The following is a 25,701-nucleotide window of genomic DNA, read 5'->3' as shown; positions in this document are numbered from 1 at the left end:
TACGATTCCGCGGACACGCAAGGTTTATTCTCAGCTGTTTACAGAGGCGAAATTTCGAGCGACTTAATTATACTTTTACAGACGATAAATTAAAACGCGGATCCTATTAAAAAAAAATTTCCGCGACGTTGATGGGTTTTCTCGCTTGGCTCGCTTCGTGCTAAGCGAGAGAGTAAACGTCAGCTATCGATATTACTGTGTGTGATTTTTCAAAGAATATAAATTTTTACGAAACAGAAAAATATTCGCATCATTAGATTATTTTTTAATCTCGCTCGAATCGGAGCGAGACGACGACGACGAGAAAAGACCGAGCGAGAAGGACAGCGCGATGGTTGACCACATCGTCTGTCTCACTTTCTTACGCGGTTGTCTCGCTTTCTCCAAGGCCCAAAATCTCTAACGGCCATTTTTTTAGTCTAATTGCGGAGCCTCGGGCGTGAAGACGTGTCGCTAATCACTCCGTAACTTTGCGTATTTTCTACCGCGGATAGGTCGGTATCGCGTACAAATAAGTATCGACGTTATCAATTCGGGTACGAGGAATCATTTTCTGTGCTCCTCTGCCATTCCACTCATCGTCTTGCGCTTTGTCCGTGCCTCGAAAAAAGTGCACCGGAACGAAAAGGTTACGGTCGCGAGCGCAGCGCGCGGAGCGTCCGACGTGAATTGCGTCGCGTATTATTCGGACATTTCCGACCACCGGCTTCCATCACGATTTTCTTCGGCCGGTTCCGACAACCGCGAATTGCGCGGGAGAAGCGGGAAGAGATTCGCGCCTCGTCTGTCTTCTTCGTCGCGTCCGAGGTTCTCATTCCGTTTTGAGAAAGTGATTTTTAAAGGAACTCGAGAGAGATAAAGTGCGCGGAGAACATTTTGTATCGCGGCCCGTCTCGTTCGCCGGTTGACGCAACTTCTTGACATCGTTCGTTCCGCCGAGAATCGACCGAAGAATTGAAAGGACCTCGCTTTACATCGCTTTTTGTCTCGAGCTCGAGGACGACGCGAGTGAAAACCCCAGCGGAAGTGATCAACGCCACGAATATCGAGACTGGAAATTCGTACAGTAGCTGATCGTTCGTCGCGCTTCCTTATCTAAATCGTTAAAAATCGCCGCGATAATCCACCGTCATTCTCTCGGGCGTTCGTCTCTCGAGTGAGTGTTAGTGACAGTGATTGTGATCATAAAAAAAAAAGCAGAGCAGTGTAATATAGTTCCAAGTGGTTTGAAGTGCTGCAACACGTTGGGATAATCCAGACTACTCCCACGGAAAGAAGGAAGGAAGGATGGAAGGATGGAAGGATGAACGATAACCTAACCTAATCTAACTGGAAGACAACAAATGTAAGTGAAGCGTCAACACGCCGTCAGCCATAAATTAATTGTAATTATTATTAAGAAATTATTATAATTAATTAATGTTACCAAATATAATGACGCGCGCATGGTTTCTTCTACTAAATATAAAATAGTAGAAAGAATACCGTAATTTGCACATGAAGAGATTTTTATTTAGAAAAAAAAAAATAAAATTATTTTGTGCAATCGGCACATTTACATATATCACAAACGTATTTAACACAAAGACCTACCACAAAATTTTACACTTATATACATTTATACTATGCTATTAGCCGTAGTTGTGTACAAAGACGATTTTAGCTCTTTCTCTAATCAGAGAGAAAATTAATTATACAATACACAATCGTTCATCAGTAGCGCAATCGCATATTCATTTCTGCCAACAACTACTCATTCTGCATTGTTCCCTTAATCGGTATGTTCCAAGAATCATTTCAAAGATTTTTTTTTTCGTTAATTATTCTAATCATTCGTTACCGTCCCTTTCTTTGTTTTTAAGATCGAAATATTATATGTCAATCACATCTATTTTTGATTAACGTACACCGAAGAGCAGATACGGCGTTTTCTGCAACGACAGCGGCTAAAGTACGTAAATCCTAGGCGACAGAGACAGGGAATAAGAGAACGGAGGGAAATCGGTCATCGGCAATCCGGCCGGCGCGGTACATACACGCGGCACACGTGAAACTCGACGCACACGACTCCAAAGTCACGTTAGCTAGCTGCCGTCGGCGCAGCAAATGCCATAACTCCCTTTAAGCGTACAATAGATAGAACCTGATTTCTAGATAGAAAGAAGTGCACGCGAGATTAAACTTTTATTTGCAAATCACTATTTTGCAGAGAAAAAAAAGACAAAAGTAACGTAATTACGATTTTTAATTCCGAGAAAAAAGAAAAAAATAGTTTTTTCGAGTTTGTGCTTTTTGGTTGTATTCGCGGATCGTAGATTAGATATTAATGAATAGATACACTTCGTTGGCTCCATCGAAAGCGGAAGAAGGCACATAAAGTATAGTGATGTTAGAAAAGTCTTTTTTTCTTTCTTGTTGCCTGATTATTTTTAGCTACTCATGTTGCGTGCACACGTATATTTACTTGCGTGAAAGTATGTTAGGTCATTCCCTATTTAAACTGTATTTTACATTACTGAGCTTTATGAGTATTTTTATGAGTTCTTTCATAAATTTTGATTAAAACGTAAAAATAAATTTGTATTAATTAATAAATTAATTTCAAGAATAATATTGTCATAAGAATAAAAATCGGACGTCAAATTAAATTATTTCTTTTTATAACGCAAATAATTTATCTTAAAAGAATTTATTTCGTATTTTATTCAATAGGAATATAAACGTTGAAAAAGAGTAAAAATGTGAATTCGGTAATTAAAAAGAAAAAAAAAAAATTTTTATGGCATTTGCGTAATTACAAACTTCTCATTATAAAAATTTATATTTCTAATTAATGCATATCTGTTAAATGTATCAAATATTTCGAATATTTATTACGATGGTTTATATTTTTTTGATTGACTTTAAACACACGCTGACACGAAACTGGCACGAAAATTGAGGCAACGTTGATTACCACGAATGTATAAATGTCTCGCTGAAAGCATGTTAATTTATCCATAAATATTATCATTATATTTACACCTCAAGGTACTAATGCAAGTATGTAGCACAGTATACTGTACAACTATAATTTACACATAGGCAGTCGTAGTACTCGAGTTCGTATATCAGAAATAGGAAATCGCATTAAGCGTTTTCATCAGCGATATCAGACGTATCTAATCATAGTAATATAAGGAGTTAAACTGCAGTGTAGCACAATAAGTAGACGTAGAAAATATATAAACACACGTTCGTTGATAACCGAATATTAAACGAGCACTTAGTCGCCGTATCATCCTATCCATCGTTCATCGAAATAAGCCTGCTCGTTTCGCGTAAAAAAAAAAAAGATTCTTTCGCGAAGTGCTGTAGCAAAAATTGCGTTTACTTGCTCGTTTCATTACTTAATCCTCTATGTCTTCGTTGATTAATGAGTAGTTTATCTTTCACTTGGCCTATACATATTACACAGAGATAGCTGTTGATTGCCATCGTTTTTAGATACCATTTGTTAAAGCACGGCGGTAGTAAACAATTATACGTTACATATACGTATCTTAATAACAGTTTCCTAAATATATATATGCATTTGGAGGTAACATCTTAAACCAACGTATCAATTGTTGCAACACCAGCGTCAATCCGTTTGTTATACGCGCAAACAAAGTGATAGCAATACATCGAAGGCAACAGTGAGCATATAAATGTATCCGGTCGATAAATAATTAGAGAGTCGGTTATATTAACTTGGACCCCAAGTGGGCTACTTTCGAGTTTCATTGGCAGAGATCACTTGAATTAAATTTCACTTCAAGCACAACGTTCAGTCACGTCGCGTCGCAACGTCCGCGCTATTGCGTAATGTTACGATAATTAACTGTAACCGATAGAAAAAAAATTACACTTCTTAATTCGGAAGACGACGTTAATGTCCGTCCGAGAATTTAGCTTCGATTCGTGTATTGTTCGTTCGTCTTTAAACGTTTGCTTTTTAAAGAGTTTTCTCACCGGATGGTTTCTGTTCGGCGTTCATCGAAAATTAAATGTCGCATTTTCTTCTAAAGGGAATCCTCAGCTTCGTCCATGTCGATCAACGGCAGTCTTTCGTAACCGAGCGTAGTGCCCGCGCCGAGCGGCTTGTACTGCTAAAGGGCCATACTTCTGATCTCGTTCTCGTTGACTTGACTCTGCGTCGCGGAGGACGTCGCCTCCACGAGCCCTTCGTCTTCTCCCTCGATCTCCTGCTTATCGGCACAATATCTACATCGCATCTTCGCGTCGTCTCCCACCTGCACCGATCGCGAAATGATAATCAGGGTAATCACGCTGATGACGAACAGTCCAGCTGGCACGATAACGGCAATCAACAGCTCCGTTCGCGTCTTCTTCAGATCGAAACGTGCAACGACGAATAACGAGTCGTTCTGCATTCGTATAAATAAAAATTACGGACATTATTTTGAATTAAAAAAAAAAAAAAAAATTACAAATTTACGCTTGAGATGTGTCTGTTACTAAAAATTTGTTTTAAAAATGTAATTGCTAGCGCTGAGAAAAATTTTTTATCTGAATCGAATGTGTGTAATCTAATGTTCTTTAAATTTTTAGATAGAGAATATCTTACCTTATTGTAATAACAGGGATATCTACTCTGTGCGGTTTGATTGTCGCCGTCACGGCCGTGGCTGATCTGGAATTGTTTGCACTCCCCTCTCAAAGTGTTGACGCAACGCTCAAGATTGATGTACAATCGCGAGCTGTTATAAATCGTTAAAGATTGCTGTGGTGGAACGTAAGCGTTTGTTGGATCCGCCGGATGTCGTAGGCTTTTTTCGTAAATTTTTAGGAAGCTCGTGAAATTAATGGACGGTTCGGGAATCGGAATATCGTTCAACAACGTGCCGTTCACGCAGTCCTCCGTGCTGCGAAAATCAACGCGAATAACAACGATGTTAGCGCACATCAGCAATCTTGTCAATCTTCGTAAAAAAAAAAAAAAAAAAGATAAGAATGAAAATGACAGACGTGTAAATTAAATTTAGATACTTCTTTTCCACACGCATAATAAAACGTCACAATTTTCGCACATTTTTTTTTTTTAATCAAGAAAGTTTTAATTCAAACGTAAACTTTTAATTGGCTAAAATTTTTTTAAGAGGATATGAAATGAAACGAAACATTCTCGTGAAAGCTGTCTTATTGGGGTCAATTACGTCTACGCAAAAATGTTGTCGTTTCTCTACATCCGCTTCTTATAGACTAGTATAGGGTATTTCCATAGCAACCATTGATCCTGCGACTTTGGTTACACCCCAATATTTTACTCCCTTTTTCCGTCATTGCCATCCTTATCTTTTTCTTTTCCTCTTTAACAATTTAATAAAGTTTCAACTTTTTGGCTTGGAAGAAATATGATTAACGTGAAATAAAAAAAAAATATATAAAAATTTGATCGCAACGAATTCTCAATATTAATATCAGTCGTTACCTGATTACGTTGGTATTCTTCGTTACGGCGAAGCAGCTCGCCATTATACTGCCGTTGTGCTCGTCCCAGATTTTAACGGGCTTGTCCAATCTAATACCAGGTAGGCTACCGTTCGCTCTGTTTAAGGCCATGCCACGGGAGCACCTAGCCGATACGATACTATCGTCCTGCATCAGGTACACGTTCACTTCGCTAGTGGTGATATTCGGGCAGTATCGGTCGCAGGTGAAAGCGTTCTTGATCTTTGTGCATCTGGAGTGCACACAGCTGAAGAAACCGTTCAGTTTCATATTATCCTTTTCGCTGTCAATGGTAATACCGTCGGCCGTGTGATGGCACAGCATCAGTTCGCTCATGTTCGAGCAATGTCCGAGGCTGCAGTTGAACACCCCCGTCAACATGCTGCACTCGCTGCCGTTGTTACAGTTGTACCTTTTCACGCTCTTCATATTTACCTACCGACGTTTCTCGTTTTAAAGTTTGAACTTTTAATATTAAAAATCTTAAAATTAATGTAATTAATTAAATTTCTTTTTTTTTTTTTTTTGTTGCTTAGTTGCTGCGCGAAAATGAAACGGTAGCTCTTATTTCAATGTTCGCAAAGGTAAATCTACTGTAATATTAATATTTTATTTTAATAGAGAATGTCCGGAAAAAGATAAAACTGTTATTTTGTAATTAAAATAATTAATTTACTAGGAAAGTTATTATGGAAATTTGTCGGGTATGGTATTATCGATACAGGGATGTAAAAGGCTCCGTCGTGTATGTTTTGCAGATCATTACTCTTTCTCGTCAACGTTATTAATTAAATCCCATTACTTTCAGAAAGTTTCAGGCCTGTTAGCAAAGTACTAACGGTCAGCATATAATACGATGCCGTGCGCCTAAATTCATATTCATAGGGCACTCCCTCGGGGGTGCTCTCGTATCCTCCCAACACGTGACTTTTGCTTTAAATTAGAATCATGAACATCGGGTATTTTTAGCTATCTTTTACGATAATTTCGAGCCCTTCAGCCTTTCGACTGAGCACCATTCATCCGATCAAATAATATAAAAAAAATAGAATCTTTAACTCGTTAACATTTAGAATTTAAAATACAAAATATATTCAACAAGTCTGCTCGTTTAATTTAATTAAATTTTAATTACGATATTGTTTTAACGCGATTCTCAGAGAGAAAGAATATCTTACTTTTTTTTTAGCATAATGAATTTTCAATTTGCGCAGGATATATGTATAACAACTTTCTGCAAATAAGGTTTCTAACGTGTGAATGCTGTTGACAGAATGGCGAGTTGTTTGCACAACGCCGCTACAACAGTGAAAGTTTATGTCACGTTGTTTGCATCTTCGATCTATCATGTCTATTTTTACCAGCGCGCCTTCGTAATGTTCGTTAAATAATCGCATTTAACAACGAAAGTAGTTAATATTGCTCGCAAAGTTATGAAAGAAGGAAGCTTTTTCCTTGAAACTTCTCGATGACGGATGACGTTATAATGTTGCCAGGATTGTACGCAATGGATTTTATAATGGCATTTTTTCTTCGTGAATTTTGCAAAAGGTTTAGCTTCCTCTTAACGGGAAGCCATCTCGACTGTAATCGATACCTTCTAGTTGATGGATCGTTATATAGAGGAGATAATAAGAACATGAGATGAAATGGAAATTGAAAAGCAAGGCGAAAACAAAGCGCAATTTTTATAAAAATAATTAGAAAGTTCTTAATTTTTCAGTTATAAATTAAAAAAAAAATTTTTTTTTTATATTCACAATAAAATAAAATCCTATTTAATCAAGTTGTATTTTATAAATATAATTTAACATATTAAAAACATTTTGAATCTGATAAAGATTGCGAAATTGAAAAATATTGATTAAGATCCTTAGATTGACAAGTAATTTGTATTTTTTTTTTTTCTTGAATAATTTTTTTTTACATGTAAAACGAGCATTAAGCTTGCAAGGGGCTATTGATAAAGAAAATAATTTCGAGTAATATAGCAAGTATCTCAGTACATTTAGTTCTTATGCAATTCGTATGAATCTTCCGTAACATCTCTTCGATCGACATTTGGCGGCGCGGTGAAAAAAATTGGACTCTACTGCTTCAGTAAAAATGTAATATTCCCGCAAGATGGAAACCTACGCCCCCGGGAAAGCATCGGTTCGTATGGAGGCTTACGATCGCGCTCGCTTGGTTGGGAACGGACCGTGAAATAAAGTGATCAAAATCCGAAGGGTAAACCGCGCGTTCTTCCTACTCGAGAAAAACTTTCATGCTACGTCAAATGGAGCAAGTTCCAGGGATTATGGTCAATGGAAAGTATGCGAGCGAAGCTCGTTATTGTCTTTTCCGAGAAAGGCTTTTACCACAGTTTTCCGAGTTGATTGGGTAATTAAACGAGATTATAACTGGTTTGTGTCTAACGAGAGAATATTGAGAGAGATCATAAAATTATAAGATCTTATAATATAATTGTTTCAAAAATCTACGTGGATTACGCGGATCGTTAACAGCGTTCCTTCAGCGGTTTTTACACTGTATAGATATCGGTCGTTCGAGCAAAAAATAAGAAAGATTACGGTGAAGTATCGCCGTTATCATTTTTACGCACCTGAGGACACGAGATGGTGCTGAATTGGGTGCAATTTTCGAAAATCACATCCGTGCCATTACGCCTCACGGTTGCGTGGTACTGAGGACAAAAGCCACTCGTCTTCGATAAACACCACTCGCCGCAACTAGCCCAGCCGCAATTATTCACCATCGAGGCGTTAACGGTCTGGCACATCACCGGTTCCGGCTCGATGCCGGTATGAAAAGCTCTGAAATTACGCCGACATCGTTAACGCGCCTTTCATATTAATTGATGGCAACAAACCCGAGTGGAAATTTATCTAGTTAATTTAATTTTGCAGCTAGTAATTACATCGCGCAGATTAAATATATTTCTTAATTCGTGATTATCTTGATACTAGCCGTAAATTGTGAGAAAGTATTATTTAGCGATTATCTTCAAAAAATTAAGTTGTCATTTAAAGAAAACGAAACAAAATCTGTCTAACATCGGTCGTCTAGTCACTGTCCGGCACAGACCATGTATCTAAATATAAACTAAATGTTTTTCGCCGCGTACTTGTTTACTGTTGTGGTCTGGACCTTACGCAAAGCTCGCTCGACTGCCGAAATCGCCGGGCGAACCGGTTCTCGCTGTCCGCCGCCCGCGCGTCCTCCACCTTGCGAACTTGGAAAACGCGAGGACTGCCGGCCGATGAAAACACACGCACGTACTAACGCTACCGCGGCGGTCGATTGCCGAATCCGTCGGGCAAACCGGTTCTCGCTGTCCGCTGCCCCGCGCGTCCTCCACCTTGCGAATTTCGAGCGCAAGGTGCCGGCCAAATGTTAACACACGCACGTACTCACCCTACCGCGGCTGTCGGCGGACCCGGGATAGGTCAAGACGCGCAGCAGACTTAGCACGTGGCGAAAAACGTTTAGATATCGAACTTTTCTAGCTCGTTATTAACTCGCGATAATTATTTAATACTTAGTACGTTCCGAGTTGCTATCTTTCTGGCTCAATTCTGGACAGTTTTGCTAGACAGCCACGAGATGAACAACGAATCGGCTAGCTAATTATTAGGTAACGTTAGGAATCAATTTCCACTCGGGAAGCTGCAACCCTCGCCGCGGCTATGAATTGTTTATGGTTCAAATAACATCTCGGTAATTTCTCTTTAATATTACGCAGTGGATAATCTAATTTTCTGCAAGATATTTTCGCTAAGGAACAGATTGATTCTTTGGATACATAAGTGAAAGTTAATAAGTTTTATTAATCATATATATATCTTGAAGAAAACTTAATTGACGTATTAGGAAAAATGTTCAAGTTCGCATTTTAATTCTTTTTTTTTCTTTTTTTTTTTCTTTTTTTTCTTTTTTTTTCTTTTTTTTTTACCTGTATGACGGTGCATAGATGGCTACGCCGAGGTAAACCAAAGCCACGCAACTGATTACAAAGGTGAACTGGAAGAAGCATATGCTGCCGCAAATTTTACGATCTTGTTCCGGTATCATACGGCGTTTCTGTTTTCTGCCCATCGCGTGATATTTTGCAGTACTTAATAATAGCTCTTTCAATGAATTTCTTCACTTATAATTTCACAGGTTTTACTTCCACTCCGATCTTAAATGTATATATACATTTATATCGAACGCAACCCCCAAAGACAAATAAATTCAGCGGTGGACTTGTTGAAAAATTATTTCATTGGCTCAAATAAGTTTTTGATTTTTCTATTAATATATTATCACTTAAAAGATAATTCTTTTTATATTTGGTAATCCATTTCCATGTCAGTCATAAATATCGTATTTGCTTCCTCTCAGTGCACATTACGTAAAAAACATGCGACTTTACATCGATATTTTATTACCGTCGTACTATAACAGCCTCGTATAAGTTTAATCGTCGTCTTTATAAAAAAAAAGAAAAAAAGAAAAAAATATATAACAAGCCGAAAGATTAACGGACCTTCCGCTTTGCGCTAAGAATCGATTGCTCGTAACAGCTCCATTTTCACTTTCGCAATATTATCTGTTGAAATGCGCAGGCGAAATATTTCGTTGTGAATCTTTGTTCGTTTTCCGCATGCTATTTCTGTTTGAAAAGTAGAAGTTCTCAGAGTAGAAGTCGGTCGACAAGTGCGTGTATGTGTGTCACGACTTCCATCGATTAAACGATTTCGCTATAGCCACCATTCTCTTATAGGCACGAATACGCGTGGCGTCGTGATACACGATCGTCATGCCATTTCGAAAAGCACGAGATGATCCTCGAGCTCCAAAGTCTCTTGTTTTCACCAGCGACAGAAAGTGACGAATTAATGAAAAAGACGCTCGTCGAAAATTGCCAAAAGCTTCAAACTCGTCGCGACAATTTTCTCTTATATTTCTTTCTTCTCGTAAATTAATTGATTTTTGCCAACGTTAACAGCTGAACAGTACCGAGAATTAAGTAAGTCGTGAGCTCTGAATATATCACGCGAGTGACTCGTTAAACGCGTGATTCACAGTTCGGTTGAAACGCGGCTGCTCCACTTTTTGGTCGGAATTTAAGCTGATGCGATTCAGCTCTTCGTCAGCCGAGTGTACAATAACGTATATAATACAGAAGATGTCAGCCCTCGTGTTTGCGCAACGTGGATCCTCCTCTGTTCGTTCTTTCGCTAGACGCGTCCGATCTGTCCGATGCACTTAGGGCAATTACCACGTGTTAACTTCATTAGCTGTGTAGTTACTAGCGCGTGCTCTACATAGGACAGTATAGAATTAGATACTGGTAATCCCATTACCGCGGCACGGTCGAGTGGGCGCTTAAACAATTGTTTAAAAAAAATGCGCTATTGATCTTAATTTCTGCGCCACCATTACCGCTGGAAGTAATGTTGTTAGAATTTGTTTCTGTCATTCCTAGCGTCTGCCATATGCAATTTACAAATGAAAAGCAGCTTTAAATTAAAAAAAATTATATTCACACGCCGACAAGTTTTAAATCGATATTTTTCGTCACGCAAAATTTTTTTTTCCTCGGGAAATTTCCTTTCATTAGATATTCAGTGCAATATCAGCATTTTAATTTAAATAGGAAATAGGAAGTAATACGCTTTTTGCAGTTTTTTTTTTCTTTTTCCTTTTCTTTTTTTTTTTTTTAATAGTCGATATCGATCTCAATGTTAGAGAGACGCTTTTCCGAGGGACACCCACGATAAAGTCCCTAATGACTGTTCCACTTGCAAGCAACCTTGAAATAAGCGATTATCTTGCCGACAATACCTTTGGGATTCTTGGAACATTATTGCCGTAAATGTGTGATGCTATCTGGTTTTGCCCATCGTTCTAAATTGCGTGGTTTATTATATTTTCATTTTATATTATAATTTGGTGTCTTTTTATTAAATATATAACTATCGATGCGGTGGAAAAAATAATTAGCCTTTTGCTGAATTATTTTTATGCATCTAAATTATCAAAGTAAAGTCACAGCGCCAGTATCTTTCTTTTTTTTTTTTTTTACAACTTTGATATTCGTTGTCCGACTTAAGCCAGTATTTACTACTACTCGTTTGTGTCCCCGATAAAATCGGAGCAGCTTTACTTTTAGGCCGATCGCGTGTTTTAACTTTTCGTGGATATCAAGTGGTGTTTAGGTGAATCCTTGTTCGATTACTGATTTTACACAGCTAACGCGAATAACTGTTACTTTCTCAAAAACGAGCTAATCATTCCGTTTACAATAATTTGATAAATTCCTCGGGTCATAGTTGAATCGTTTTTCCATTTTTCTTTACTACCGATGCGATAACTTTCACTTATTTTTATCGTTCTCGCTCCATATCTTTCACTTTACTACTAATTACGTGCACAAACAACACTTGATTGCAACGAAATCGTATCATTAAGCCGCAAGATTTAATTTTACACATATATGCAAACGGTACACGTCTCACGCTGGATCATCGATATAGAGTAATGATCTCGTAATCATTTCCGTTCGCGACGGGCAAGAAATAATTGTCACTTTATCGCAGTCTTTTCATCCCGACGACGAGATTCGCGAACACGCGCGAGGTAACCATGCAACTGACCACCCCCGACGACTGTTTGAAAACAAGCCAGTCGGCCCGACTGTGACTCGTGAGTTCCCTTGTTACGGAGCTTGCGCCGTCGTATATCGCGCTTTTCATGGGGGTGAGATTCTCTTTCATGGTGGAATGCCTGGGTGAAACGACCTACAGTTCATAGACTTATCTCATCTTGTGGTTACGAGGATGAATTGCAAAACTTCCGGAACGTTAAAGTACATTTTATCTAAATGGTAACGACAATGTAACAAAAATTAATCATTTATTTCTCAGATTTATAAAAAGTTTTTTTTTTTTCGATAAATATTAAAAGATAATTTTTTTTTTGTTGACAATTAATTTTTCAAAGTAAATTAATATATTTCTACAAAAATTTACGGACGATATTTCGGTTTTTATTTATTTGTATTATTTTAAAGATATAATTTGTTGACTTGCTAACGTTGGAAAAAAAATTAATATATTCGATGCATTTTATTAACAGAATAAATTAATATAATTATTAATATTACACGTGATATCACAATTAATTACACAATAAGAGAATATGTGAAACTATTCTTTCATCGTACATCATAAATTACAAATACGAATGTTCCACGAATCACATAGTTGATATCTGTTTTATCGATTTAGATTTATCCCCTCGATATCAGTTTAGAAGGGTGGAGTGTTAGTTCCGTCGGATTAACATTTCTACGGCCTTCAAAGCAAAAGGTCAAAAGTCTTCGTTCAAAGCTATGTAATCTTCGCATAATGCATGTGAAGATAGATTTTTTATGTAATACCTTAGTTGAACTTCGATAAATGCAACGCGTCAGAATTTTATTGTCACAATTCTTTTGTTGTAAGATATTTAAATGTCGTAAATTAAAAGTTTTCATTCATTTAAAACTATTTTTAAAAAGTACTAAGACGGTAACGGGAAAACTTTTAATATGAGCTGTATTAAGGTTAAACTTCTATATATATCCTGAGTTTCAATCTAATTATATTACTTAATTAAATTAATTTATTTGAAATTAAAGTGTATATAACGTTTTTTTTTTAAAACATGGGAATATAAAGTTGAGAAAAAGGAATAGCACTAACAGAAAACATTCCTTTTATATATTTTAAACGAACTCGTACAATCTCCTATATACAATAGTTCGTTTATATCGCAGAGCGAGTGATTTATATGTATATACACACCGTAAATGTATATATATTATATACAGTATTTATGATCCAGTACGTAAGAAGCGGTGAGCGAGTTGAAATAGAGAAAAAGGAAGCATCTTGAAAATTATTTCCTTATTTATATTATAATTTATATATTATAATTTATATATATATAAGAAAAGAGGCGGGAAAAAGAGAGAGAGAGAGAGGGAGAGAGAGGAGCATGATATCGGTATGATAAGTATCCAGCTATAGTAAATGCGAATATTATAGCAGCCAAATAACATTACGAGGGAATATACAATACGTGAAGATAATTATATCGAATAAAAATGCTCGTTTGCTGATTAAAGATAAATCAGCACTGCTGATTTTTCAGATTGAGTATGATAGCTAAATTGCGTGTGGAAATAGAACTCGCAAATATTCTCGTTTATTATCAATTCGTGCTTGATTCGATCACTCGGTTAATCGCTTATTTATTCTACATCACCCTTGCGTATAAATTATTTAAATTTATACTAGAATTTGTTCACCTATCTAAAGAGAGATCTCAAGCAAATATTAAAATTTTTCCTCGATTAACTTTTAATTAATCTTTTTACGTCAAAGAGGGATTGAATATTTACATTGTTTATAAAATATTAAATACGTACATTATTATTTCGTGGATTATATTAAACACTACAATATTATTGTTATTAAAATTTACTTTTAATAGTTTTGAGACAAAATTAAATTTAAAAAAATTATTTCGAGATTGAGAAAATTCTAAAAATTTCGTTATATTTTTTACGGAGCAATGTCGCACGTTTTCTAAAAATTAACGAAAAGAGTCGTCTCTGCTTGAGATCCCTAGTTCCTAAGATATTATAAACATTTTTTTTTGTCGCGATTGATAAGATCGTGCGATTTAGGAATGCTGTCTACGACGATTGCGGTTGGCTAGTCGAACTAGCGAATGCAATTGGCACTAAAACCGATACGTGATACGAAAATTGTGCCTATACGCGAATTACCGCTCCTGGATTGTCCGCGTAGAGCTTTCTTGGTATTGCGCTTGAAAGCTTTAATATCACATAAGAGTTTTAATCTAACTTAGAATGAAATTTTTTGGGATGGTTAATGGCGAACTGATGTGTCTCTTGCGGCTTTGGGAAGCGTACGCGAATTTAGTTTGCACGGTCGTTTCGTCGATTGTGTCTTGAGCAAATGTTCTCGCGAAAAAGAGTATAAGAGAAATACGAATCCCTTGATTTTTTTTTAATTTGATATTCTAGCAATGTTTCAAATTAATGCTTATTATCTGATTTCTAATTTTGATTATTTTTAAATATCATTTATTAATATTCTATATCGTAATTAAAATTTAGCGTATCCTTTTAAAATTCATCCTTGTACGACATGCAAAAATAGCGACGCTAGAAAATTCGAGTCGGACGAAATCGTGTAACGCGACATGAAATCGTCAGACGCCTGCGATTCGAAGGCAATCGCGCGATTGATCGTAACGGAAACTATACATGTATAGACTAGCAAGCTTCAAGTGGGGAATGAGTGCCAAAACGCAGGGTCCGTGGAAAATTGCCACCTTGTGGAAGCTTTTCCATTATGGACACCTAGAGTAAGGCCGAGTAAGGATTCACAACCATACTAGATGTAGAGGGTTACGACATAGCTTCCATAGGCTTCGAAACAAACATTACTAAAATAAATTTCGTCAAGTGCCGCATTCTTCAAGTAAATTCAAAGCGCAATACTCGGTTACCGAGGAAGATCTTTTTAAGAAATATATTTAAAATTGCACAGGAGGAACTTTTATCACTGATTATAATTTGATCGATATTTAAATTATTTAATATAATATTTAAAGTTTATTTTATAAGTTTTTCTGTTTTTTTTTTTCCACTTTTCCAATAATTATAACACACAACTTAATTACCGATTGACAAGAATAATTTGCAGAGTAAAAAGAGAGCAATTTCTTTCTCGATTAAAATCACAAATAAATTATTACCTGCAGGTATTTTCTTGCAAAATTTAGTAATTATACTTTATGAGATTAATATTACTGAAGGATTCGCGAGCATTCGATAATGTATGTCGTTTCGTAGCTTACGGAATGTAGTTCGCGCGTCCCTGCAAAAAATTCAACTTAAAATTATATCTATGCCTATAAACTATTCGCACAATGCGTACCAGCGTTCACGTGCATTCAATATATACGCGTATATTCGTATGTTTATATATCTTCTTTTTTAACCATAGAATCCACGACGTGAGTTGCATCCGCGTAAAAAATTCGTAACAATCTTCTTATATCGATTTCGATACAATTACGATTAATATTATTCACAGGCTTAACTTATAGCCTAGTCTTAACCTACGTTACTTGGTACGGAAGCGGATTTTGAAAGCAAACCGCGTCACTTGCTTCACCTCTTTCTTTATAAAGCACTTTCATTAATTCCACTCTATGCATCTTTGTACTCTTTTCAACGTCAGCGGTAAGTCTGTAAATCATTCCTCATTCAGTTCTACAAAACGTTGCCATTATTTTCTTTTATTCCTACAAAATAAAAAATAAATTAGTTTTTAAATTATCTTTAGAAAATTAAAAATATGCGAAAGCAGCTATAGCTCGATCTACGTAAAAAAGTAATCGCGGTGGGAGGCACAAATGGGATAATTAAAACGGGCGGCTTTTAGAAACCGCATAACTTTGTGAGCGAGTAACGCGATTAGCCTAATAGGAGTCCGCATTGGAGTTTGTTTCTTCAGCTCGGCGAAGAGTGAAGATATTGCACTTAGCATCGAGCTACGTACTGCTCGCACTGCTTTCATCAATACTCTACGATCGATTTATCGTCACGAGGGCAGCTTGTGTGATCAATCGTAAATTCACGGCTAAGTAGCTTAATCTAAACCCGATGCTGCTGCAAAATCTAATCTGTGCCGTAAAAACTATCGTATTGTTTTAATTTTTATTATATAAATAGGAAGGCGCGCCTTTATCACGATTGATCTCGAAACACACGAAAGTTCCTCGTCACTGTTTCGTACTTCTCTAACCGATTTCAAAACTTTAGAATCCGTAACTACGTTGTTGAAGAATTTAGCGGGCGTTATGTTGTACTAGCATTTAATATATTATTATTTAGTTAATTTAGGTCATTAATATACCGTATTGCGTTTTATCAATGCATAATGATTTTCTGGCACTGTCGCATGTTTCGAGCCACATTCTCTCAAAATTCGCATGGAATACTGATAGATAATTGAAAAGTCCGAGTTTTCGTGTTTCGTGACCCATTTTACATCGTAAATCTTAAATACATTCTTCCAGATGCTAACCCGTTAAATAAATTTGGTATTACATTCTTTTTTATGGAAATAAAACTAATCTTAGTGCAGTTTAAAATATCGAGAATAAGAGATAGATAAGATAGATAAATATTTTTATGTCCCTGTCATATAAATCTAAGAGTATGTTTCATTTATTGAAGACATCAATCCGATTTAGCGGAGAAAAAATTTGGGTGTAGCGTTAAGTATCTTCTTAATAAGTGAACCTGATGAGAGGCGATAACAACGAGATTCGTTTCTTTCGCTTTTCGCGAATTTTTTTATAAATAATCTTGCTCGGTCGCTTAGATTTAGAATAAAATAATGCTGGAGCCATTCAGAGATTATTTCGCTGGGATCACTCCCGCGCCGGGGGGTGAGCCCTTGGTAGCAGTCAGTATTCTTCTTCGTCTTCCTCGAATTCGTCCTCTGCCAAGATACTGTATAAAACGAACAGAGCGAAAATTTATATTAATAGAAGAGAAGAATAAATAATGTGAAAGTCCCATAATAAATTGAGGAATTACTTTGAAACAAAAATTCCACAAACTGTATAAAAAACCTGAAAGTCAAAAAACAAGAAAAAAAATAGAATAATTAAAAAGAACAAAATAGAATTTAATTTGTTAATTTTTTTTTTTTTTTTTTAATATTTAATTGCCATTTTTCTTGACAATTATTTTGCACTTTCAAAGTAATTTCCTAAAAACTGTTTCCGCTAGCCCGCATTGGCCACTGCATACATACACTTACTCTTCCTTTCTAGCATACTTGTCCATGAGATTTCGACTTGATCCACCGCAGGTCTTGTTCACGGGTAGACAATACCAATAACACAACACGCCGAGTGTCGCGGCGAACAGTACTATGGGCACAATCAGGGCTAACACTAAATGCCTCAGATTTTCATCCCATGAATATCTGCGGACATAAGATAGCAGTATGTAATCTCTATAAATCAGAGATGATCATGCAAACCGATTGCAAACGGTCCTCTAATAAGCAACAATTGCGACTATACTGTATGCAAAGGGCAGAAGCTTTGTTTCTTTTTTACGTTGAAAAAAAAAAAAATGATCACGTGTTGTTACGTATCATTTTACTAATCGTACCTCGCGACGACTGTCTCCGGATGCGTTCTGCTATAGTAACAGGGAAATATCTTTCCCATATTCTCGTAGGCGTATTTTTTCGCGAAAAGAGAACAGTTCACTGTCGGCGGATAGCCACATCCTTCCGTGTTGACGAAAAATTTCGTTTCGGTGACGTCCCAGGATACTGAACCCGGCTTCGACGTCAACTTCGCCTCGAACTCCTCGTACGGGAGTTTGGTGTAGTTGACTTTAATTTGATGACAGCGAAGCGCGGCCGAAGTGCAGCCTGAAATAATAATAACAATTTCGTTAATTACACAGAAATATTAAATGTGAACGTTAGTAACTTACCCTCCCTACAGCTTGCCCACGAACAGTTTTTCAGTCCTTCCGCATATACGTGCTCCGTCGTGACGCAGGCGACTGCGTGCGGCGAAAAGTCCGCCAGAATGGTGGTTATCGCTGGTTCAACAACGAACGGGATCAGGAACAGGAAGGCAAAAACCGCGAGAATTGCTGTAGTGCCCAGGCAGAGAGAAGTATAAAACTTGGCCTTCTCTATCATGGCGCCTATCTTAGACTCCTCCACCTGGACGCCCATTATCACCGTCGATTCGTCCGAATCAATGATTGCGGCTTTTTGTGGGCCACGCGGGCCCTACTTGTAATTTACTTAAAAGCTTTTCGGAATATACGTGCAGGCACACGATTTACGTGGCCGATAGAAGCTCGTCCGAAAATACGTGATTATGGTCACTTACGGTACCTTCATTCACACCGATTTTTTTTTTTTCTTCTCTCTGATGGCTGCAGCGGAAGGAGAAATAATCTTCTTTAAACGAATGATATATTTATAAGGCTGTGATTAAACGTTCTACAATTTTAATGAATATAATTTGATTTATTTAATAATTAATCTGAAAACTTGTAAAATTGGACAAGATATAATATGGTAAACTAGTAAAATAATTTATCGAAAAACTTGCGAAATAGGACAAGCTGTAATATGACAGAAGTAATTAAGTAACGGTTATTTAATTATCGAGTTTTTAGATTTAAACAAAATATAGAACTGCGTTTATCTTGGTAAATTTTAAGCTCTGGAGCTTCTTGAGAGGAAGGTCTTCAAATTTGAGTAGGCCGACCTTCCGTCGATATTGCTAGGTTGCTCGTGTCGTCGTTCACACTTCTGGCGGTCACATTAAGGTGTTGAATCATTAAAATAAGTAGTCTATCGAGAACTCTTCTCGCGTCGATCATCCGCCGACAAGGCGCACCTTAGTTGCCAAACTCTAGCTATTGGTCGCGGCAAATCAATCAGAAAAGGGGAATCTCTTAAGAGCTACGAATTTCACGTGTGAAAAATTGAGTAAATTCTTCTCTCTTGAGCTGTTAGTCCCTTCTGAACGAGAGAATTCGTGCCGAATTATACGCTCAATATCGTGACAACACCTGCTCGTGTCACATAAGCATACGTGTGCTGCGGTCTTTCAAGTATTTAGTGCAGGCAGTGCGAGTAGATAAATTCTTCTTGATTTCCTTGTTGTCTGACTGTTTTTTCCTTCTGCTTCGTTTTTCTTAATACTTTTGCAGAAATATATATACGTGTTGCTTTTTATTGAATTGCAAGATGAGAATTTTATCACGCGTTCCCCCCCTCCCCACACCTCAATAATACCCGCGCAGGGAGAATATCGACTGACGAGCCGGACTCTCCTCCAGGAGGGGAATGCCTGTTAACACAACATAAAAATCTATATTGCAATATTAATAAGAAATAATTGCAACTGTCTATTAATAAGTACGTCGCAAGTCCGTTTCTTTAATTTTATATTTCAATATGTTGTAAATAATGTTTCAAATGCATAAACGTTGACTGCATCTGCTGTTTTAATCTCATTAATAATTTTCTTATTTAAGAAAAAAGAAAAATACGTGTTAAACTGTTTTTGATGAGTAATGCTGTGGGAAAAACTCTGCGTTAGAAAATAATTTAATTCACATATATTATTTTAGGTCAAATTTTATTAAAATTACATTCTTTATTATCTTTATATTATGTTATGGCATTTATCTTATGGTTTAAATTTATTAGAAATTTGCACAATGATAAAAATAAATTTAGTATAAAACTTATTGTTGTAGCAGGTATACAAAACTATTATTGAAATACTGTTTTAACGAGACAGAAAAAGGAGAATAAAGACGTAATTTTAAATAATTATATTATTAAATTATTAATTTATATTATTATATTAATATTATTTTTTATATAATAAAATTTATATGATAAAATTATATCAATATAATTAAATTATATTATCGAAGATGAAAATGATTTGTGTGTGTATATAAAAATGTAAAACTATTAAAACTAAAAATTATTATATAAAATTAATTTATAAAAAGCATTATAAATTACGTAGTACCTACAGAAGAAATTGGATTAAACATATTTTTAATGTGAAATGATTGATTCGGGCGATGCAACTAATTAACGCCATGCTTCAGAACGCAACTATATTTTTTTTTTTTTTTTTTGCCGAAAACATGTCTTACGTGACGGATCTCAGAGCGCCATGACGGAGTCTCCTCCGCCAGCATCCCCTAAGTTACCCGACGCGCTCCTCTCTATCGAGACCATGGTGCCAGGTGTGCCCTTGAACCTCATTTTAGCATCGTCCCCGACGACGACCGTCCTCTGACAGAAAATCAGAGTTAGGCAGCTGACGACAAACAGAACGCTCGGCAACACTAGCGCGATCAAGAACTCTTTGTAGGTGGTTTCCAAGTCGAATCGTGATACGACGATGCCCGTGTTATCCTCGGCATAGTAACACGGGAATCTAGCACGCGCGTTGTGATCAGACCCGTCTTTCCCGTACTCGTGAAGAAAATCTCTGCATTCGTCCCGAAGCGTGTTCACGCATCCTTCGAGGTTGATCAACAGTTTGCTCTCGTTAGCGATAATCAGGCTTTGCTCCGGCGGCGCGATTATGTTGTCCTTGTCCAGCGGTTTTGTGGCAAATATGTTTAGATAGGACAGGTATGTGAAATTCGTCAGATCGCTCAGCAAATCCTTTTCCAATACGGAGCCGTTGATGCAATCCACCGCCTCCACGCCCAACGTAGAGTTGAAAATTCCGAGGCAAGAGGCCATCATAATGTCGCCGCGATCCTCGTGCCAGATTTCCCGACTGCTTTCTACGTCTATAGCTCGTTCGCACTGGCTCAGATACACTTTGTCGCCGCTCAGGAGAATCATGTTTTTATTCCTGGTCGGGATATCGACGCACCTGCGGTCGCAGTTGTAGGGGGTGCGTATTCGTTCGCAGGTACCTCGGTTACAGTTGAACAAGCCGTCTATATCTCTGCAGGTGATTTTGCCACGACGACCGGAGCACTTGAGGGGCGGGTCGGTGTCGTGGAATATGCACTCGAAGGCGTCGGTGATATTGATGCAAGTGCCCGCGGTACAGTTAAACGTGCCGGTCAGATTGCGGCACTCGTCCGCGATGCATTTAGACTTCTTCGCATTTTCCTGATCAATACCGTAGCACGTCTTGTTCGTCGTGTTTGTACAGTTCGCTAAGAGGATCGTGGATCCGTTATGGCGTAAATTTACGTGGATCTGCACGCAAGGTCCGGAGGTTTTAGATAGACACCACTCGCCACAGCTGCCCCAATCGCAATTGTCGGCGTTTACCGCTCGAATCGTCGTGCACATCGCAGGTATCTCGCTAATGCCCGATTGAAACGCCCGTCCACTAGGCATGTAGATCGCGACCGTCAGGTACACTAACGCGACTGAGGATAGCACCATCGTCATCTGGCAAATGCAGATTGTGCCGCAAATACGCCCATCCTGCGGCGGTATCACCAGATTTTCCACTGGAACTGGCTTCGGCATTCTGCTCCGGTTCGAATGATCGCTCGTCAATCAATTATCTACGTAGACTTGTTCATTTTACGTGGACTAAAGCGTGACTGGCGTACGCTGGTAAACCGGCTGTTTAACGCCGCTCATTTGAATTTCCATGCACTTAAATTGAATGAAGACAACTCGACGGTGATTAAACAGCTATCTAAAGTTCTTATATTATTCGTCATACGTTCGTATTATTTCTCGACAATAATTTTTTCAACATCTGCAGAGCTAAAATAGATTGCGTTTTCTAATATTCTGACTCTCGTAAAATACGCCGAATAAAAATCTTCAAGTCCTGCATGTCGTTATCGTTACGGGCTATTATGTAAGCCGAAGTTGCTCTTATCAATAAGTTCCACAGCACTTGTATTCGATTGAAAATTATATTAATCGAAGCAGTTTTATTAATCGGAGCTGACCGTTTAGATCATCGGAAATTAAATCGTCGGGACTCCTTGTTTGCACTAGTTTTTTACATCTTGCAGAATTAGCCCGTACGCGAAAACAGGTCGTCGCGGCATTCCGTATCACGTCACCAAACACCACGCAGCGCTGGAACAGCTTTCAACGTCGGTTTTTATTTATCTTTTATTTTTTTTTTTATTTTTTTTTATTTTCGGCCGAATTGCGAATTTATCAAATCCCGTACCACGCAGAGACGCGAGCGTGCGTTCGCGTCATCGGATTCCACGTCAGAAGTTTTCCACGCGCGTGAATCTTTCCTTTTTACTGCAGGACGAGTCCACCCGCGCGCATGTTCTGTCTCGGTCCTCGTGTAATATGCGCCGACGGCACCCTCGTGCAAAAGACGCGCATTGATCGCGGTACCACGCGACTGCGCGCCGCTGGACTGCAATGGTACCGTGCGCGTTACCGCAATTGACGTCACGGCCACGAAGACGTCTAAGGGATGATGCAGGGTGATCTCCAGAGATGGCGGTTTCCAACTCGTGTGGAACCCTTAGCTTAACAATTTTATTTTATTTTTTTTTTTTTTTAATTTTTGCACGAATCGTTAGATGATGATTATGTGAATAAGTATCATTAGAATACAAATTGTCGAATTTTTCAAACAATTCTGTGACTTAATTGCGAAAGATTCAAGGTTTATTATTATTACTTTTGTTTGATTAAATTAAAAAAGGCCAGTTAGCAAAAGGTTAAAGTTTTAAATTATTTTTCTACAAAAATAATCGAGAATGTTGAGAGAAATCGCAAAAAGAGTTATTTTTCAGATTAAAGTAGGTTAAAGCAGAGCACCGAAATACGAAACGGAATAATGCTCTGCATTCGTCTAATTTAGATTGTATGTATATGCTTCGCAAGTGATGGCTTAGGTAAAGAGTCCTAAGAAGTCTAGATGTAAAGCAAAACTAGGTCGACAACCATTCGGTTCACATGCGCTCCATTAAATTGATCAACAATACCTAGCACAATGTAATTTTGTCTTTATCTTCTGTACTTTTCCAATTGCAATTTAAAAAAAAAGGGAAAACAGAACTACGTGATTACTCATATATTGGCTATCATTTTAATATTTTGTAGATTAATGCTAAAAACAATTTCCGGCGACTGTTCTGAAGGGAAACTGGAATACCAGTCGTAAACTTTTACGTGTTTTCTGTAATATCGTAGTATACGTTATGCCTCTAAAAGCAGCATAAAATATTTTATTTCATGCAAACGTAAATGTACAACGTGTAATTTCTTTTCAGACTTTTCTATAACGTTGACATTACAAAGGCTTTATAAATACGACCTCCTTTGATAATCAGAAAAGACATTTTTGTCGCGCAGAAATCATTCTAGGAATAAGTTTTCCTTTTTTTTCTGCATTTTATTACACAAAATGAATCTGTTGTAATATCGTGACACACTTTTGCTAACGACCTTCGCAACATGTGATAGTTTAATCGGAATAGAAAGAGAATGGGGAAGAAAAATAAAGCACGAGAGAAACGCTGACAAAACGTGAGCGAAAGAGCGTAACAAAATAAGACTTATGGTGTTCGCGATGTAATTTTATCGAGCGCCAGGCTGAGACGGCATGGCGCCTTCGTTTTACGCGGTTTTCCGCCAATGCATAATAAACACGTGTCGTACTCTCGCCTAACATTCGCATGGAATCACGCAACTCGAATCGTGTCAACATCAATTTTTTATATCGACCGGTACGAGAAACACCTGCGACTATTATAATAATTTCCTTACATATTGTTGCGTTTTTCATAAAGCAAACTACAATTTGCAAAATAACTTTTTCATTATAATTAAGCCACAGATGTGTGCCTTGATAAAAAAAAAGATTAGAAACAAACAAGTATTCTCCAGAGGCTAGAGCTAATAATGTCCGAGAGCATTCAAGTAAAGGAAAAAAAAAGAAAGAAAGAAAAAAAAAAGAAAAAAAAACTTGTGTTGGTAATTGTAGAACATAATTTCTCCTATTATATTCTTTTTTTTTTATAGAAGCTTGCAAGTTTATAAACAGATAATTTCAGATATGTAGCGTCGAAGAAAATGCGCATCAATGTTACGCGGTATAATTGTGCGGTTCGATCGAATCTTAAATGAGGTCGACTGGAATAGTTTGTCGCGTCTCCGCGGCTCACCTGAGAATCGATCACCTGCTTTTAAATTATTCAGCGCAAAGACCTTTCGCAACGCGAACATATTTCCGTATGTATTCTCAATTGCGAACCGGCGCGGTGGACCATCATAAGGCGTCATTCCTATCACTCGATAATATTCCACCTATCGATGTTACAGAACATGTTTTACACATCTAGTTACACAAAAGCTAAAGATACTTATCTATAATACTCGCGGCTAATGTCACAGCTCGACATAATACCCAACTTATCGTATGTTTTATCACGCAATGAGAAGTAACGTAATAAAAGAATGTAATAAAATATAAAAACATGCACGTTACGATAAAATACCGGATATAATATTACAATTGATTCATACTAGTTTGTATTATTTTTTTTCTTTCTTTTTTTTGTTTTAATTTTTTTTGAAATAAATTTTATGAAAGCTGTATGTGCGACTTGAATGTTTAATAAATCTTATGAATTAAGCAAGGGAAAAGAACGTATTTGATTTTTCGTTCAATCGAACAAGCGAACGCGTGATTGACACGTGTTGTAGCCAAGAATGAATAATCGATCGCACTGTGTCTGGTAATAGTGACTTCAAACGTGACCGCACTCGGGTAATTCCATTTCTTTATAATTCACGATAGTTTTCCGTGGCGTAAAAAAAAAAATAAAATAAAATTTCCTCCGATAAAAAAAAGATTACGTATCGCTTATTCGTTTCAGCAGAGACGTAATTACGTGAAGAATTAAATGGAGCAGTCTACTCCTTAATTGGAACTTTTATTTAATGCCGGTATCGTTTTAATCTTGCGAGAAACAAAGTTACATTGAAAAAGTCATTAAAAAAAAAAAAGCTGTTTAGCTACTTTCCAAGCGTTACGTCATTTTTTCCTTGACCGCGTAAATTATATTCACTGAAGGTACACGTTGGTAAAAAAAAGAACTATCTGTGATATTAAATCGTTTCCCTCACAAACATTATAGAGCGTCACAAACTCACTAATAGATCATTACCAACGTAATCATTATCGAGAACTTGCACAAAGGACTCGTTACTTTCCTGCACTTCTCATTGATCAGCCGGCAATAGCGTCGTGAATTCGCGCGGCACGCGGTGGGCCGATCGAACGGCGAAAAATACGATCGAACATATAGAACCTCCGGGCACACCTTGAAAAAAGTTGCGGCAGTACTTTTAGCCGAGAGATAATCACCTGTCAAACACTCGTCACGGGTAGTTTACGCGGGCTTCGCGTCGAGCGCGAATTCGTCAGCTGCTCGGTCGTAGGAGATGCCACGGCGCTCGGAGTCCGCGCTCCTCGCGGGGGATGATAACGAACGGAGAACGTCCGCGGAACTGCGTCTAGATCTTCGGCCTGTACTTACGCAATGGTGGGACGATTCGCCAATCCGGTGTAAACCGCAGAAAATCCTCT

General features: G+C 37.5%; 4 protein-coding genes across 5 annotated transcripts in view; 1 reads left to right on the top strand and 3 right to left on the bottom strand.

Moving 5' to 3' along the window:
* LOC139102461 (cilia- and flagella-associated protein 298) overlaps window positions 1-25,701 on the top strand; it is a 46,882-nt gene that overhangs the window by 5,022 nt on the left and 16,159 nt on the right. The window lies entirely within an intron of this gene.
* Window positions 929-11,069, bottom strand: Teh4 (tipE homolog 4). The gene is made up of 5 exons (XM_070656352.1): window positions 9,449-11,069; window positions 8,099-8,309; window positions 5,474-5,928; window positions 4,610-4,907; window positions 929-4,409 (listed from the first exon to the last, which is right to left on the bottom strand). Exons 1-5 carry the CDS (start codon window positions 9,589-9,591, stop codon window positions 4,131-4,133), a joined length of 1,386 nt encoding a protein of 461 aa, XP_070512453.1. The 5' UTR covers window positions 9,592-11,069; the 3' UTR covers window positions 929-4,130.
* Window positions 11,546-18,342, bottom strand: Teh2 (tipE homolog 2). 2 transcript variants are annotated; one of them, XM_070656362.1, is made up of 4 exons: window positions 18,089-18,342; window positions 17,756-18,023; window positions 17,391-17,564; window positions 11,546-17,083 (listed from the first exon to the last, which is right to left on the bottom strand). In XM_070656362.1, exons 1-3 carry the CDS (start codon window positions 18,336-18,338, stop codon window positions 17,393-17,395), a joined length of 690 nt encoding a protein of 229 aa, XP_070512463.1. In that variant the 5' UTR covers window positions 18,339-18,342; the 3' UTR covers window positions 11,546-17,083; window positions 17,391-17,392. The 2 variants fall into 2 exon arrangements, with proteins under 2 accessions (XP_070512463.1, XP_070512462.1); XM_070656361.1 differs by having other exon boundaries at window positions 17,397-17,564.
* Teh3 (tipE homolog 3) lies at window positions 19,334-22,589 on the bottom strand. The gene is made up of 2 exons (XM_070656353.1): window positions 20,297-22,589; window positions 19,334-19,470 (listed from the first exon to the last, which is right to left on the bottom strand). The coding sequence occupies exon 1, from the start codon at window positions 21,645-21,647 to the stop codon at window positions 20,307-20,309; it is 1,341 nt and encodes a 446-aa protein (XP_070512454.1). The 5' UTR covers window positions 21,648-22,589; the 3' UTR covers window positions 19,334-19,470; window positions 20,297-20,306.

The sequence above is a fragment of the Cardiocondyla obscurior genome, linkage group LG05 (genome assembly GCF_019399895.1).
Source record: "Cardiocondyla obscurior isolate alpha-2009 linkage group LG05, Cobs3.1, whole genome shotgun sequence".
In the NCBI taxonomy this organism is placed as follows: domain Eukaryota; kingdom Metazoa; phylum Arthropoda; class Insecta; order Hymenoptera; family Formicidae; genus Cardiocondyla; species Cardiocondyla obscurior.
This window is presented reverse-complemented; position numbering and strand designations above follow the sequence as displayed.

What these genes read in the sequence shown, in the direction of transcription:
- Teh4 (XM_070656352.1), bottom strand. Translation starts at nt 9,591, where the DNA reads ATGGGCAGAAAACAGAAACGCCGTATGATACCGGAACAAGATCGTAAA. An exon ending in ATCTATGCACCGTCATACAG is followed by an intron (nt 8,310 to 9,448) that starts GTAAAAAAAAAA and finishes GCGTAATTTCAG; the next exon opens with AGCTTTTCATACCGGCATCG. An exon ending in GCACCATCTCGTGTCCTCAG is followed by an intron (nt 5,929 to 8,098) that starts GTGCGTAAAAAT and finishes AAACGTCGGTAG; the next exon opens with GTAAATATGAAGAGCGTGAA.
- Teh2 (XM_070656361.1), bottom strand. Translation starts at nt 18,338, where the DNA reads ATGGGCGTCCAGGTGGAGGAGTCTAAGATAGGCGCCATGATAGAGAAG. An exon ending in GTGGGCAAGCTGTAGGGAGG is followed by an intron (nt 18,024 to 18,088) that starts GTAAGTTACTAA and finishes TTATTATTTCAG; the next exon opens with GCTGCACTTCGGCCGCGCTT. An exon ending in CCGGAGACAGTCGTCGCGAG is followed by an intron (nt 17,565 to 17,755) that starts GTACGATTAGTA and finishes TTATGTCCGCAG; the next exon opens with ATATTCATGGGATGAAAATC.
- Teh3 (XM_070656353.1), bottom strand. Translation starts at nt 21,647, where the DNA reads ATGCCGAAGCCAGTTCCAGTGGAAAATCTGGTGATACCGCCGCAGGAT.